At 37.3% G+C, this 15,385-nt stretch overlaps 1 protein-coding gene across 1 annotated transcript in view; it reads right to left on the reverse strand.

Moving 5' to 3' along the window:
- LOC121418329 (egl nine homolog 1-like) overlaps nucleotides 1-14,174 on the reverse strand; it is a 29,232-nt gene extending 15,058 nt beyond the window's left edge. Inside the window, exon 1 of the mRNA XM_041612140.1 lies at nucleotides 12,506-14,174. Coding sequence (XP_041468074.1) covers nucleotides 12,506-13,627 — 1,122 coding nt within the window. The 5' untranslated portion in view covers nucleotides 13,628-14,174. The remainder of the gene's footprint in view (nucleotides 1-12,505) is intronic.
- Between the last annotated feature and the right edge of the window lie 1,211 nt (nucleotides 14,175-15,385).

Consider the following 15,385-nt stretch of genomic DNA (forward strand, 5'->3'; position numbering starts at 1 on the left):
ATAGTCGTCCATGCACTCGGAAAAAAAAAATTTGAAAAAAGGGTGCGCCGAATTTGACCTCGCTTTCATGCTCAACGAAAATTACGATGCGAAGCCAGGTGCAGATTGCATTTTCGCAATGTTTGCGATCGGCGATCTGAAATGACGTTTAAAAACGCTGATTCTGTCTATGCAATGGAAGCATAAACACACCCTATCAGAAACAGCACAGGACTGTCATCAGGTTGAGCTCTCTCTTTCCCCCAGAAGAAGAACTCTTCAGAGTTTTCTTGGTCATGAACATTTTTGGCAAGGTGGGACGTGAATGGCAAGTAAATGATAGTCCTACCTAATACCCCCGGTTGCTATTTCTGGATCATGCGGGGTGGTACGTGCAGAAAAGTGGTATAAGATTGGTATAAGAACGGTAGGAAGGCGGGTCACGTAGGGGTTAACCACCTCATGACATAACCGCCACATTAAGTTTCAGGAACTTGTTCATGTTCTACTTTATAAACAGTAAGATCTAAAAATAGATTTGTTTATGAAGTGGTGAGAAAGTGGGAGAAAAATGTAAAGCCATGCATGTTTGAGGTAACACAATCCCATACCAATTCTTCATATGGAATAAAAAGATTTCTCAGGATTTTGTTTGCAGTGCTACATATAAAAAGGGTTGAGCAGACCTATTTATTCATCTGATTTCCCAAAAGTAACTTCATTTTCAATGAATGACGCCAATTAATTTGGCAATTATCATAATAATGCTGAAGAAACCTAACATTGCGCCATTCTTAAGCCTATATTTTGAGTCTTTTTTGAGATTTCATCACAACCACATTAGTACACAATCATTTTGCCTAGCAACACCAAGATGTTCTGGTGAGAGATCTCTTCCAATAGTTGCAGGCTTGCAGCAAACAATTGTTTCAGGAGGAAGTCTTTAAAATTGAGGTTAAATGCCACAATATCAGCATAAATCTAGTAGTTCTGGTACATTGAAATAAACTTACATGTATCTTTGTGAAATCATGAAATCTTAGCTGCTAACCGATAATTCTGATGATCACTACAAACAAAAGAGCAAAGCTGGGAGAGTGCATTATAACGTTAAGAATATACCGGACATTTTATTGAATTCCGTGCTTATTTTGCTCATTTTTCAGTAAATACACATTTTTTTTTCCAGTGCCATGTGGCACATATTGTTTTAGACTTTTAGTTATGCATACAAACACTTGGGTGCAGGGGCAGATCCATGATTTTCCAAGGGGGCAAATTTTTCAGAGGAACAAGCAAAAAAAAAGGTCTTCAACCACAAATTAAGGATATTTTGTACCCAAATAAATTTGACAAGCAAACAAAAAGGAAAAAACAAGGTCAAGAACACCTCTGTTTCATGGCATTTTTACATTACAAATTTTTAATTTTGCTTCTCGAAAGGGACCCCTGGATCCACGCCTGCTCGGGTGGTCATTTCATTGGATTCTGTTTGAATTCATTTTGAGATCGTTACCACAACTGGTATTTATCTTTAAAGGATATTAACCTGTTTCAGTCACAATACCCCCTACAACTATGAAATGATTCTATAAAACGACCTTTTCACCTATTAAATAAGCAATTTAAACCTTTGCATCTGTTTGAGCAAGTTTGTCTTGGAAAATTATTGGATTACACTTGCACAACTGCACAATACCCTGAAACCATTTAAAATAAAAGACTGGAGTTCTTATAAGAGCTGTAAATTGGTCACAGACAATGGATGTTGAAAACTCTACTTGTTATTTGATTTCAAAATGAGAAGCCATTTAGAGGATAAATTAATCAATTACATTTTGAATTTTGAATCTGTGAAGTCCATGTAAAAATCACTTAAAAAATGGTGAAAATAATTATTTATCACCCCTTAAAGATCCACAGATTTTCTGAGAGAGTGTGAAAAATTGTGTTCTCTAAATCATAATAAGAGATAATAATTTCAATAATGTAATAATACAATATTGGTGATTAAATGGAAAGTGGCTTGCATTTGAAGTGGAACTTCAAAGCGGATAAACCATCATGCATTGTATTACTACAATTAAGTACTGAAAAATGTGTGTGCACAAAAATTCTAATTTTCCATCGTAGCCTGTATACATCATTTCCCTTATAAAATATTGATCTAGAATCCATGAAGAAAACCACTTTAGGGATTCCCATTACTCTTTCCTTTTTTAAATACTATCAAATATGCCTTGATGCTTCTATTTCCTTGAAGAAATATCCCATTACTGTTAATTTGATCTTTGCTGCGGATTTACAGTGGTTCAGGATACCATAAAAATGTAATGGTCTATACAATGGAAACAGAAATTTGTGGTAACTTTGGTATAAAATGGGGAATTCCAAAAAAAATAGAATTTGTCTATAGTAACCAACTAAGGGAAACACAAAATTGTAGATAGGTGACTGCTATTAGACAGGTTCTTACAAGATTCCGTGACATTCGCTCCGGCGACAATTGCTCCGCTGTGAATTCTATGCACTAATGGATTCTCCAACTTTAACCCTGGATTTAAAACTTTACCCTATCCTAAACAGAATCCTCAACCTGAAATAACCCCCCCCCAGGGGGGGGCACTTCCATTGACGAGTGGATACCATGCGTGACCATGGGGTCTTGAAAAGCACCATAAACACATATTTTCAATATTCTGAAAATGCACCCCTTAACAAGTATTGGCGTGTGAAACCCTACCCTTAACAAGTATTGGAAACAAAACGATACTCTTGGCAAGTATTCCCTGAATTGACCCCCTAAACAAGTAGAGCGATATTTTTATGTCACATACATCTGTCGTCGGTACCTACATCATTGGGTTTAATTAGTACCACCTCCCACATCTTGCGCAAATCGTACTCTAAACATATTGTGTAGACTCTTGGGGCCATAAGTAAATCCTTTATAAAACATTTTAGTCTTAATTTTTTTACACCCTCGCAAATTCGAGCCTAAACACGTAGCTTTCCTAGCGAAAATAGATACCCTTTTTTTCATTATTTTAGTGTTTTTGACACCCTCAATACGTTACGTACATAACGTGCCCTATCTTAAAAACATATCCTCTTTACGTGTTTTTTGGTCGCGCATGGTATCCACTCATCAATGTAAGTGCCCCCCCCCCCCCCCGGATGCAACCCTAGTGCTATATCTTAGCCAAAATAAAGCCTGGAGTAATTGTTGCAGGAGCAAACGTCATGTCACTTCTATATCACAATCTGCCTCCATGGGAATCAGTTACAGTGGTCACTATAGACAGGTGGCTGCTATAAAGAGGAAGCCACTAATACTGTTTTGATTGTAATTTTAATGATTTAAATTGCCCTATCAAATCAATGTATAACCCCACTCCCCCCCCCCCCTATTTCTTCCTATCTGAGTGTGACCTCAAACCCCTCAGTACTTATATTTTGACCGCATAGTCGCAGACAAATTGATGCAAGGCAATGGTTCAAAAGGACTCATGTTGGGCATGACTATTCGTCCTTGACATTGGGGGAAATTCAGCCTAAAGCTCTGATACCAGATACCTCCTCCTACTAGAATAGGACCATAAATTACAACTGAAGTTAATTCCAGAATGAACCTCAGTCCGTCTGTATGCAGGAATTCCACCATCAACAAACCGTCAACAAATACGATTGATTTGATGCTGCGCTTGATGGATCAAAAGAGGAAATGGAAAATAAGACGTAATTGATCATCAAGCGTACAGTTTGAGGGAAACCTTCCCCCGACATGTAGTTTGAAGAAGCAATGACAGATGATGAAATACTATGATGGGGCAGTGTGACTGCATAAACTAGGGTTTGTTTACATTCCAGTAATGGCCCAATGGAGTACGTGCAGCAAGAAGCATGCGAGCTTGGGCCTGGACTTTTATCCTCCCTCAAGCATCAATATAAAACGGTGATAACACGTTTATTGTTTAGTCTCTTGTTCTTCCAAATTAGTACAGTTTGTTTTCTTCTCTACACATTTTTTCAAACTCCTTTTTACAGTAAATTGCGATTCGTCTACTACCTACTCTTCCACTCACCAAATGGTCTACTTTCATTTATAGTCTCATGCCATTCTGTCCATCAACATTTCGTCTAACAACCATTTGGTCCAATCATCACTTTGTCTAATCACCACTTTGTCTGTGACCATTTTGTCTCATAACCTGCTGGTCTAATATTCATTTCATTTTTATTCATTTTGCACAATTTAACACTTAGTCCAATTGGACCAAATGCTATGTGGACTAAATGGCTATTGGACCAACTGGTTATTAGACAGAATGGCATAAGACTAAATGAAAGTAGCCCATGTGGATATCGGACGAACTGATGGTGGACCAAATGATAGTAGACAAGTTGGCAATTGGACATATTGGCATTAGACGAACTGGAAATAAAGCCTTTTTATCACCTATAATGTGGATTTTTCTTCAACATTCTTCAGATTTGCATGGGGGCAGGGGTAGGGCTGGACAGTGGACACCATGGATGTACAATTAAACTTCACTTTAAATCACTTATGAAATTTCCATGTCATTTTTACAGATACCTTTAATTTGATTTTAAATCAAAACAACGAATAGTAAAGTTGGTATATTGACTCTACTTAAATCATAGAATAAACATTATATGAATCTAGATACAATATTCAAAGCCATTGGCAGGTCTGGCACAGTGTACCCCTCCCCCCCACACACACAAAAAGGGGGGATTTTCAATGTTATCTACTTCTTATCACAATGTTGGTCTATCCTAAACACTTACAATCTCATATCTTATCAATTGCAGGTCTTAAAACGCCTCTGGTAGTTTCACCTGCATTATGCGAATCAATATACATGTAGCAACAGTACTGACTTGGAAAATGACTATAAAATAAAATAAATTATTCACAAAAACACCATTCAACTAAATAATAAAACACTATGTTCATTACCAAAAATAACATTTGACCTTCATCATTGTGACCTAAGACTTGTGCAAGACGATACCTGATTACCCCTACAGGTATGGCTATGTCCCCATTTCATGAACTATATTCATTAACTTTCAAAGTTATGATGGCAATTCAACAAATTCTCACAACATGGCCAAAGTTCATTGACCGTAACTGACCTTTGACCTTGGTCATGTGACTCAGGAAACTCAGGCAGTACTGAAAATTTTCAGCAAAATCAAAAGTAAAATATAAAGAAAGTAATGACATTTTAAAGTTTCGCTTATTTGGGTAAAGTCATATGCACAACTCAGTGACATGAGACAGTCGATAATGTCCCTCACTTGCTATTTCTTTTTTTTTATTGTTTGAATTCTAAAATACTTCATTTGTTACAGATTTGACAGTAAGGACCAACTTGATTGAACCATGGCAAATAGTATTTACCAATACTCATTCCACATGTTCAGGGAGAAATTAATTGTTGTTTCACTTGACAATGAGGGGAAAATTAAAATATTTCATATGATGAAATACAAAAGAAATTGTGAGTGATGTCAACAGTCTCCTTATTTTGCATAACGACAAGGATGTGAATATAACTGTTTTGTGAAATTGTCTCAGGAGTTCCACAGAGATCTGGTCTATAAGATGGTACCTAAATCAAAGGAAAAAGACAAAAGATTCTATGCTTTCATTTCCATAATTTCATTAAATAAAGCATTTAATTGTGCGGGCTATTTTCATGGTTAAAAAGCAAGTCAATCCCAACAAAATTTTGATCTGAATACATAGAAAAATCAAACAAGTATATGACTACAAATTTCATCAAAATTGAATGTAAAAAAACAAACATTGTATATGTTCATTCTAAAAGACAAAGTAAGTATCTAATAAAATCTTTGAAAGATAAGAAAAAAATTGATATAAAATTATAAGAAAGATAGATTTTCACATATATGCACAATACAGAGACTAGCAAATGAGAGTCAATTATGTCACTCAATATTCTTCTTTTGTATCTGTTTGAATTATAAAACACAATATTTCATTTTAACAAATATGGCAATTAGGACATTCTTCATTTGTTACAACAATGGCAGAACACATCATTAGAGATTAGTTAAGCTTTGTTTCACCTAATAGGAAGATAATTGGAATACTTCATGCAATATTATAACACAAATGAAAAAAAGAAAGAAATGAAGTGGGTGATTAGTTCCCTTATTTGCCTACTAACCAGGATGTGAATTTGTTTTGTGAAATTAAGCAAACTTTTCAAATGTCATAACTTTCAAATTTTACATCAAATTTTGATGACATTCTCTGTAGGAAGCTTGCTCAATTTGTCTCTTTTTACTCATGTGGGGTGCTGTCAAAATGTCTTTTCTTTGGCAGGGTATATAACTTGGATCTTTTAGATCTATTAGAGGTGATTTTTACATTTTGAAAATCTCATTTAGGCCTACTCTTTCAGAAGATCAAATCATGTTGTTTGTATCAGGCCAAAAAAATTAAAAAGATTTTTGTGGGCTACTTTTCACCACTAATTGCATGAATCTTTTACATAGGGTAAGCATTATAACATTTAAAGTGGAGTGTTGTGGCCCAGTGGATTAGTCTTCGGACTTTGAAACAGAGGGTAGTGGGTTCGAATCCCAGCCATGGCGTAATTTCCTTCGGCAAGAAATTTATCCACATTGTGCTGCGCTCAACCCAGGAGAGGGGAATGGGTACCCGGCAGGATAATTTCCTTGAATGAATGATCGCTGAAAGGCAGATCGAGCTAAGGCCAGGGAAATAATAACAACGCGACTTGGAATAGAATATTTCTAGAAAGATGACGATATAAATGCCAATCATTATTATTATTATAAAAGTGAATGGGGACTTTCTGCTCAGGCTTTTTTGTTTACTTCCCAGGGCTTTTTTAGCATATCGGAGGCAAACTCGAGCTCTTGGGCTGTATCTGATCATGGTCGTTCCATGATCATGTAAATTTCCTAATTGCTATATGATCAATCATGTAATTTTGCCATTGTCATTGCACACTTCCAATTCTATTTTTTAAATGGTTTTCTCAGTTAGGTACTTACAAGGATTTTGAGACCGACAGCTTTGGCTGATTACTTAAAGGACAAGTCCACTCCAACAAAAAGTTGATTTGAATAAAAAGAGAAAAATCCAACAAGCATAACACTGAAAATTTCATCAACATCGGATGTAAAATAAGAAAGTTATGACATTTTAGAGTTTCGCTTAATTTCACAAAACAGTTATATGCACATCCTGGTCAAATGATGCATGCAAATGAGGAGACTAATGACGTCATCCACTCTTTTGTTCTTTTTTTTGTATTTTATTATATAAAATATGAAATATTCTAATTTTCTCTTCATTGCTATGTGAAACAACGATTAATTCCTCCCAGATCATGTGGAGTTAGCATTGTTTAATACTACATGTATATGGTTCAGTCAAGTTGGTCCTTATTGTCAAATTTGTAAAAAATCAAATATTGTAGAATTCAAACAATAAAAAACAAAAGAAATAGTAAGTGAGGGACATTATGGACTCATTTGCATGTCACTCATTTGTGTGTATCACTGTTTTGTGAAAAATAATCAAAACTTTAAAATGTCATAACTTTCTTATTTTACATCCGATTTTTATGAAATTTTCAGTGTTGTGATAGTTTGATTTTTAAATGATAGATATGTAATTTAAAAAAAGGAGCGATGAAATGTGTACATGGATGCCTTTCTATCAACCTAAAAGCTCTGAAACCAACAAAAAAAAATGCTTTTGATATGTTATAATCAAAGGTTTTGTGTAATTTCTATCATGCTGATAAAAATAGAACACACAAGAGTATGTGATGAAATTAAGATGGTGTTTCTGGTCACTTTATATTTCACTTTTTAAGCACTTCGGATGCATTTTTTTCTGAGCTTCATTTTTGTAACATATATATCACAGACACAGGTGACAAGTGGGACACTGCTCAGATTTAAAAATAAAAGTCAAATCAATGTTAGCCAATGCCTTTAATCAGACATTACTTATTGGAGGATTTCCCATTTTTTTCAATGGAGGACATTATTGAGTGGAAACAGATTTGGAGAATTTTCAAGCAAAAGATTGTCTACTATTTCAACTAAAACAGATGTTACAAAATATCCCAGGTTTTTTGTTTTTTTAGAAATATATATACACATATACACCTGTAACTGTACACAAATCAGGCATGACACTAACAACTATTATGAAAAAATAACTTCTCTACATTTATAACTACGGAAATTTAATTTGGAACTCATATTTTACTAAATTAAGACAATATTTTGGTAATTCATGACCATTCATTGACCAACAATGTATCCAAGTTATTCCGCTTGCCTTTGTTTTATAATTACTATTTTAAGTTAATCAATCATTAATGAGAAAGGAGAGGGGTAAAGGCCCACTTGAAAATCAACTCAGAGTTGAAATGACTACCTTGGGTAAATAAGAGTTTAAATTTGTGAGCAGCAGATTTAAAAAAATTCTCCAACCAAGATGAAACATTTGTACTATTGCATGTATTAGAACCAATAAACCCTGAAAACAACCACTATTGAGAATGAAAAGCTAAAACTACAAGGCAAACCCTGATTTTGTAAATAGGCGTCTTATAGACGACTAAATAGTACACATAAGTTTAAGGGATGAAATTAAGATGGTGTTTCCGCCTTTCAGGTCATTTTATACTTCAATTTTTGAAGCACTAAATAATTATTTTTGAATGCAATTTTTTTTGGATTCATTTATGTAACATATCACAGACACAGGTAACAAGTGTGACCTTCTAGATCAGATTTTTTAAAAGTCAAACCAATGTTAACCAATTACTTTAATTCAAAGAGGTCACTCTAGCTAGAATGAATTTACAGTATATGGAATAATTTTTTAGGAAGCCATACTAAAAGTAATCCTGCTGGTTTAGGACTAATAATAAGTCTAATGTAGCTCCAAAACCCTTTTATCCTACCTTCTTTATCATGAGACTACGAATAGATTTAATATAGGCCTACTGTAAGTTAATCAATTATTCATGCTGTATGTGAAAACTGGGGCAGGCCTGAGGACTCCTTACCAGTGGGCCAAAAGTGCATTCACCCAATTAGATTCATTCACAGCGTGTGCAAAAGGTTAGGTGATAGTCATCCCCGTTTGTTGCCTTCAATTACTAATATATTAGCAGTTATAAAATTCAAGGTAGGCCTAATGATGCTGGGGGATGACCCCCTTCCACTTTACACAAGATATTGGTGGAATAACGGCACAATGAGTATACATGTACGGGTATTACAGAACAAGATTATTACTTTTCACTGTGAACTAGATAATTATAATGGCAAATGTCTGATATTGCAAGGAAATGAAAGTCATTAAAGACACCACATTGTGTAGAAAGGTATAAAAAAAACATGATCAAAATTGTTTTAAGCCTAAATCAAAATGATAGATTTGAACACAAGTTTACCTAATTCATTAAAGGGGAATGAAACCTTTGGAACAAATAGGCTTGTGTAGAAACAGAAAAATCAAAGAATAAGAATAAAGAAAGTTTGAGAAAAATTGGAAAAATAATGAGAAAGTTATGAGCATTTGAATATTGCAATCACTAATGCTATGGAGATCCTCACATTGGCAATGCGACAAGGATGTGTGATGTCACTGATGAACAACTTTCCCTTTGGTGGACTATAAAATACCCTCAAAATGTCTCTTTTTGCTTTTTCTCATGATGATACAAACTCTTTATCCATGATGTATTCTTAAAAAATATGTATTACATGCCCTCATGTAGAAAGAACACATGATCTATGGATAGATGTGATAAAAGAGGCAATTCAAGTGAAATATATACTAAAGTAATGGGGAGAGTTGTTCACAAGTGACATCACACATCTTTGTCGCATTGCCAATTTGCTATCTCCATAGCAATAGTGATCGCAATATTCAAATGCTCATAACTTTCTCATTATTTGTCCGATTTTTCTCAAACTTTTGTTGATCTCTTTCTTTGATTTTTCTGTTTTCACACAAGCTTTCTTGTTCCAATGGTTTCATTCTCCTTTAATGAATGTGCTTGCCTCCATCTTTGAGGATGTGTGCAAAGACTCAGTCAGGAATTCAAAAGGTAATTGATGTGCACAATATCTACTCCTTGGGGAGGATCCCCCACCAGGATATCAATCCCCACACCTCATGGTTTATAGTCTGAAGTTGAACTTCTGATCACTTCTATCTTATCTACATGTATGCCAAGTAATTACTGTGACATTTAATGGATGATTGTGGAATGGGGGGGGGGGGGTGCAGGATAGTTGTGGGGGTAGAACTATGGAATATACAACACAAGCTGCAAATGCAAGTGTTTACTTTTAATTTAATGGAATTGTAATTTAGTGAGACAAAAAAAATCCCTCAAGAAAAGTCTTATAGGCTTTTTACACAGGATTTTCTTAACCCCGGACTATCGCTAACCCCGTACTATCCTTAACCCCGTACTATTTATTTTCCTTTTCACACATGCCAAATTGTTTTTGCTAACCCCGGATAAGGAATGCTTGCTTTTTACACACAAAACTCGCTAACCCCGGACTATTGGTAGCTCATGAATATTCACGAGCGCACTGAGGGGTCATTCGGGTCATATCCAAAATCGCTGACTTCTGGCGCGCACTTTTTTTTTCATCGCCGTGATCGCTGTTCATGAATATTCATTATACTTACCTCTGATTGGACAACAGGGCCGGCTCTGTTGCGGGGCATGAATGGGAGCGCTTAGCCCACTTTCGTTTTACACATGCGATCTTAACCCCGTACTATTGCTCTTAGCACCGCAATTGGTGGGATAACCCTGCTTTTTTGCAGGGCCAAATAATCCCGTACTATAGGTGGGGTTAGCCCACTTTGCAAAAACGCTGTGTAAAACGAAAGTGGGCTAAGCTTAACCCCGTACTATAGGTGGGGCTAAATTGCCATTTAGCCCCACCAATAGTACGGGGTTAAGGAAATTGTAGCCTGTCTAAAAAGGGTATTTGTTTATTTGAAACCAAGTTCTTCATCAAGGATTCACAAAACACAGTAAAAATATCCTTGTTACACTTTCATATGATAGTAGCAGTTCTAAGAGAAGCCAATGAAAGTCCCATGGGGAGCAGAAAAGGAACAAATTCAGATTCAAATAGTTTTCTTTATTACAAAGGCGTGCAACCAATTTATAAATATGGGATATAGAGGGATACCTAAAACCTATTTGAGTGTTTATATTTGATGTTTTTGCCCTTTTTAAAAAAAAAAAAAAAAAAAAATATTACGATAATTTTCAATTTTCATGAATATAACATAATAACCTTTCAAATGCCATATCACTTAGACCTCATAAAGAGCCTAACAATTAGTAAAGTTAAGCAGCACACATGCCCAGCTGGAATCATATCTGTGAGCACTTTTACAGAGCCATGTACAGTAACTGCTCCATACTTCATGATAAACCAACCAGGGAATACCATCAACTCCCTGGCCCAACATGCACTATACAAAAACAAGTTGCTTCCTCGTTAGTTGTAAGCTCTGCTAGCATTAAATCATCATACTTGTGTTAAACCTAATGTCCTAGCTATCAGCAATAACTATCATCATTACATCATCGTCATCATCACCATCATCCTCCTCCTCCTCCTCCACCACCTCCTTCTCCTCCATCTCCTTATTATCATCCTCCTTCTCCTCATTATCATCCTCTTTCTCATTATCCTCCTCTTCATCATCATCATCACTCTTCACCTCCACCTCCTCCTCCTCCTCATTATTACCATCATCATAAGCAGTAGCAGCAGAAGTTCTGGCATCGTCATCAGTTCTATCACCACCACCAGCTTCATATTTTTCCTCAAGATCGTCATATGTTACAATATACATGTGTTATGTAATCAACAATAATGGATTCATAATATTTTACTGTAGTTCTTTCTGTTGGAAATGAATACAATTTGGAATATATGCTCAATTGTTTGGCATTTACACTCTACAATAATAGGGGTATCATAATATTCATCTGCAGAATCTACCTTAGGACACTAGGTTGAGTGCACTCTCTGTAATTCCCCCCCCCCCCCCCTTTACTCTTTCTTCCCCCCCCCTTTTTTTTACAGAGAGTTCAATGCAATGAAGTCAGGTTTGTGCTTGTGCTTGCACAGATTCACTGCTAAGTAGTCTCACTGGTTAAAGAAGATGAACAAGTTAACTTGAAATAAGTTAGCTAGTATGAAAACAGCAAAGTCAAACAGTGTCAGATCAATAAAAGTTTGAGAACAATTAGACAAATACTCATGTTAAACTTCCTTAAATTTTTTCTGTCTCCTAAAAAGCTATTTGTTTCCAGGGTTCATTCTCCTTTCATTAAATCTTGTATTGGATTGCAGTGTTTGGTGCATAGAGAAGAAAAGTCCCTTTGTACTAAGCCAAAAAAAAAATCATTGCTGTGCTCACCTTTGTCCGCCCATTGATGACAAGCTTTCCAAGATGGCCCTGACACTGCATGATGATTGCATCCATCTTTGAGATGAGGTGTCCAATACTGGAGCATCCTTCCTCCGTTCCGTTTTTCCACGTAATCTTATCCCCTCGGATCTCTTTACTGGATGTATGCTCCTGGCTGTACACAAGCTGTCCATCCGTCAGGTTGCCATCTTGGTGAAGGGCCTTCACCTCCTTCAAGATTTCTTCTCCAAGGGATTCGTTCAGGAACTTATCAACCACACAGATTCCTTTGTCCATCATGTTTTTCACAATGTACTTGACCAACGGGGACAAGTTCACATTGACAGGGGCATTGATTTGGTCGCCGTTGTCTGCACTTGTGGGGATCTTCAACTGAGGAGCAACACCAACCGAAAACGGCGTAGGTGAGGTGATCACGTTTGAGTCACTGCTGCCAGTGTTCTGAGGCGGACCAAGAATAAATGAAACAGAAGGAAGTGTGCTCCTGTAGCCTTCAGTGTTGAACTCGTCGATGTCTTGCATTTCTCCAAGTTCCGACAAAGGTTTGAGCCCGCGTCCACATGATGTGGTGCGTCGAAACGATCCTGTTGATGTTGATTGCTCATTCTCTTGCTCAAACTGACTGTCGTTCACATCTGATAGACTGCTGAGCGAGCCACTGGACATCAGTCCTAAACTCTGCAGATCCCTCGACACCGACAGAGACGAGATAGACGAAGACGACGACATTGACGACATGGATGACGATGACGAGCTCTCGTAATACCTTAAGCTTGGGTTACTGTCACCTGTTGAGCGTTTGCGAAGATTACGAAGACTTGGCAAACTTGCTTTCATACTTTGGTTACTGCTGCCGGCTTTAGATATTTGATCTCCTACAGCTGATCTACATACCTTTTTATGACTTTGCCAATCACTTTCCATATGTTCTTTGGAACAATAACATACATCTTTACAACGAGAACATGACAATTTACTCATAACTGAACATAATTCAATGGCACAAGCGGCTTCTGAAGCTGCCGGAGGACTCGAAACAGCCTCTTCCCTCGCCTCCTGAACTGTCCCTTTCCCGAGCCCACTTTTGTCACGTACGCCATGAATGTCCATATCTGTGTGACTTTAGATTCAACTCGACGGTCTTCACAAAGAATGATTTAAGATACTGTAATCGGCCACTCGACCGTCATGTCTCGGTTGTGAGATGAGAAATTAAACAAAAGAGAACGGATAGTTGACGTCTTGCTGCAACATGGCAGAGTACTTACTTCTGTCAGATGTATTGTTATTATAAATATGATTCTCAGAATAGTATTACACATCGCGAGATACACGTACACAAACCACTATGATTGCGAGCGCAACGTGCAGGTTAGCTGGTAGCTCAGCGACTCTAGCGGCCGGCAGCCCATGCGTGTACAGACGCCTCTCGCTCGGCGAACGACAATACACCAAACGGTGGCCTGTGGTTTCCAGACGAAGAAGAAAACAATGTTTACATTTCTGTTCGCATAACCACAAATATGAAATACTAGTAGCCTTTGACCGAGTTGTTCGTGGTATAGGCCTACCAATGTTATAACCGAGGATCGCATTTGTAAAATGGTGATAAGGGAGTGTCAATGACGGAGCCAACATGAACGCTCGCTCTGCAATATAAATTATTATCTTGATTTCACTTCTTGTTCGGAGTTTGTTTATATCGTAAGCGGATGTCAGTTTCATAGCAAAAACCTTGATTTGCACAGGGTAGGTCCACAGCCTCCCCCTCGATTTACGTCGACCAGTCCCCCCGACCAAAATGAAACTTTACTCTAGCTCTATTCATCCAAGCGACGCTCGACATACCAGATTCTCATTGGCTACTCTCAATTAACTTTTGACCAATCATATATCAAGGAAAACTCGCTATTGTTCGGTAATATCTTCTCGTTGCGCAATCTCATCATGGGCCAAAGAGATAGTTCTATAACTTCGAGTAGTATTCGGATCTTGGCGGATATCGATGGAGGGGGGGGGGGGACTGTGCAGGACTGTGAGTGGAGGTGCAGGGGCATACTAGCATAATTACATAACTTACTGCCCCTTTTTGTCATCCCTGAATTCCTCTCGGAATTATTAATAGCCCCTAACAGCTTGCTTGGCCAATTGCAAGAAAAAGTCTTCCTGAGAAATGAGGATTTCGAGCACATCACTTTTTGTGTTGGCCTAGGCCAATATCAAATTTCACTCCCCCCCAAAAAAAAAATGTCATCAAAATCTTACAGGGATAACAATGAGCGGAGAATGCTTTTATCAGGGCCATTGGTTCCAGGGGCTGAGGGAGCCCCCCCCAAAAAAAAAAAATGGGGAGGAGAAGAGAATAAGAAGATATAGTCAGGGGTAGCGCCAGGATGTTCTGATACGGGGGGGGGGTTCAGGTATTGAGATTATGAAGTAGATGAGAACTCAAGAACCAACACGAGAGGGTCATTTTACTGTGGGGGAAAAGTGTCGGCAGCCACGTCTAAGGATTCGAATAAGAAATATTTCATTAATTATATTAGCTGTATACACAATACATTATTTTGTTAATCATTTAACAATACGAGTGTCACCGAAATGGGGATACTTTTGGTATACAGTCATTCATGTGGGTTACGTTCACAATCGTATCCAGTGTTGGTAGGGGCAAACCTGCCGCCCCCCCCCCCGACACCCTAAAAAGTGGAAATCGTTTTAATGCCAGAATTCTTATTAAAAAAATTTGTCAGAGTTCACCAAACCCTAGAATTTCAATATTGAAAATGCAAAAGTGCCATCGTGATAAGATCAGCTGCTTCTCACCCTCGCTTTCGAGCCCCCCCCCCCCCCGACAAAAATAATAAT

The sequence above is a fragment of the Lytechinus variegatus genome, chromosome 7 (genome assembly GCF_018143015.1).
Source record: "Lytechinus variegatus isolate NC3 chromosome 7, Lvar_3.0, whole genome shotgun sequence".
Classification (NCBI taxonomy): Eukaryota; Metazoa; Echinodermata; class Echinoidea; order Temnopleuroida; family Toxopneustidae; genus Lytechinus; species Lytechinus variegatus.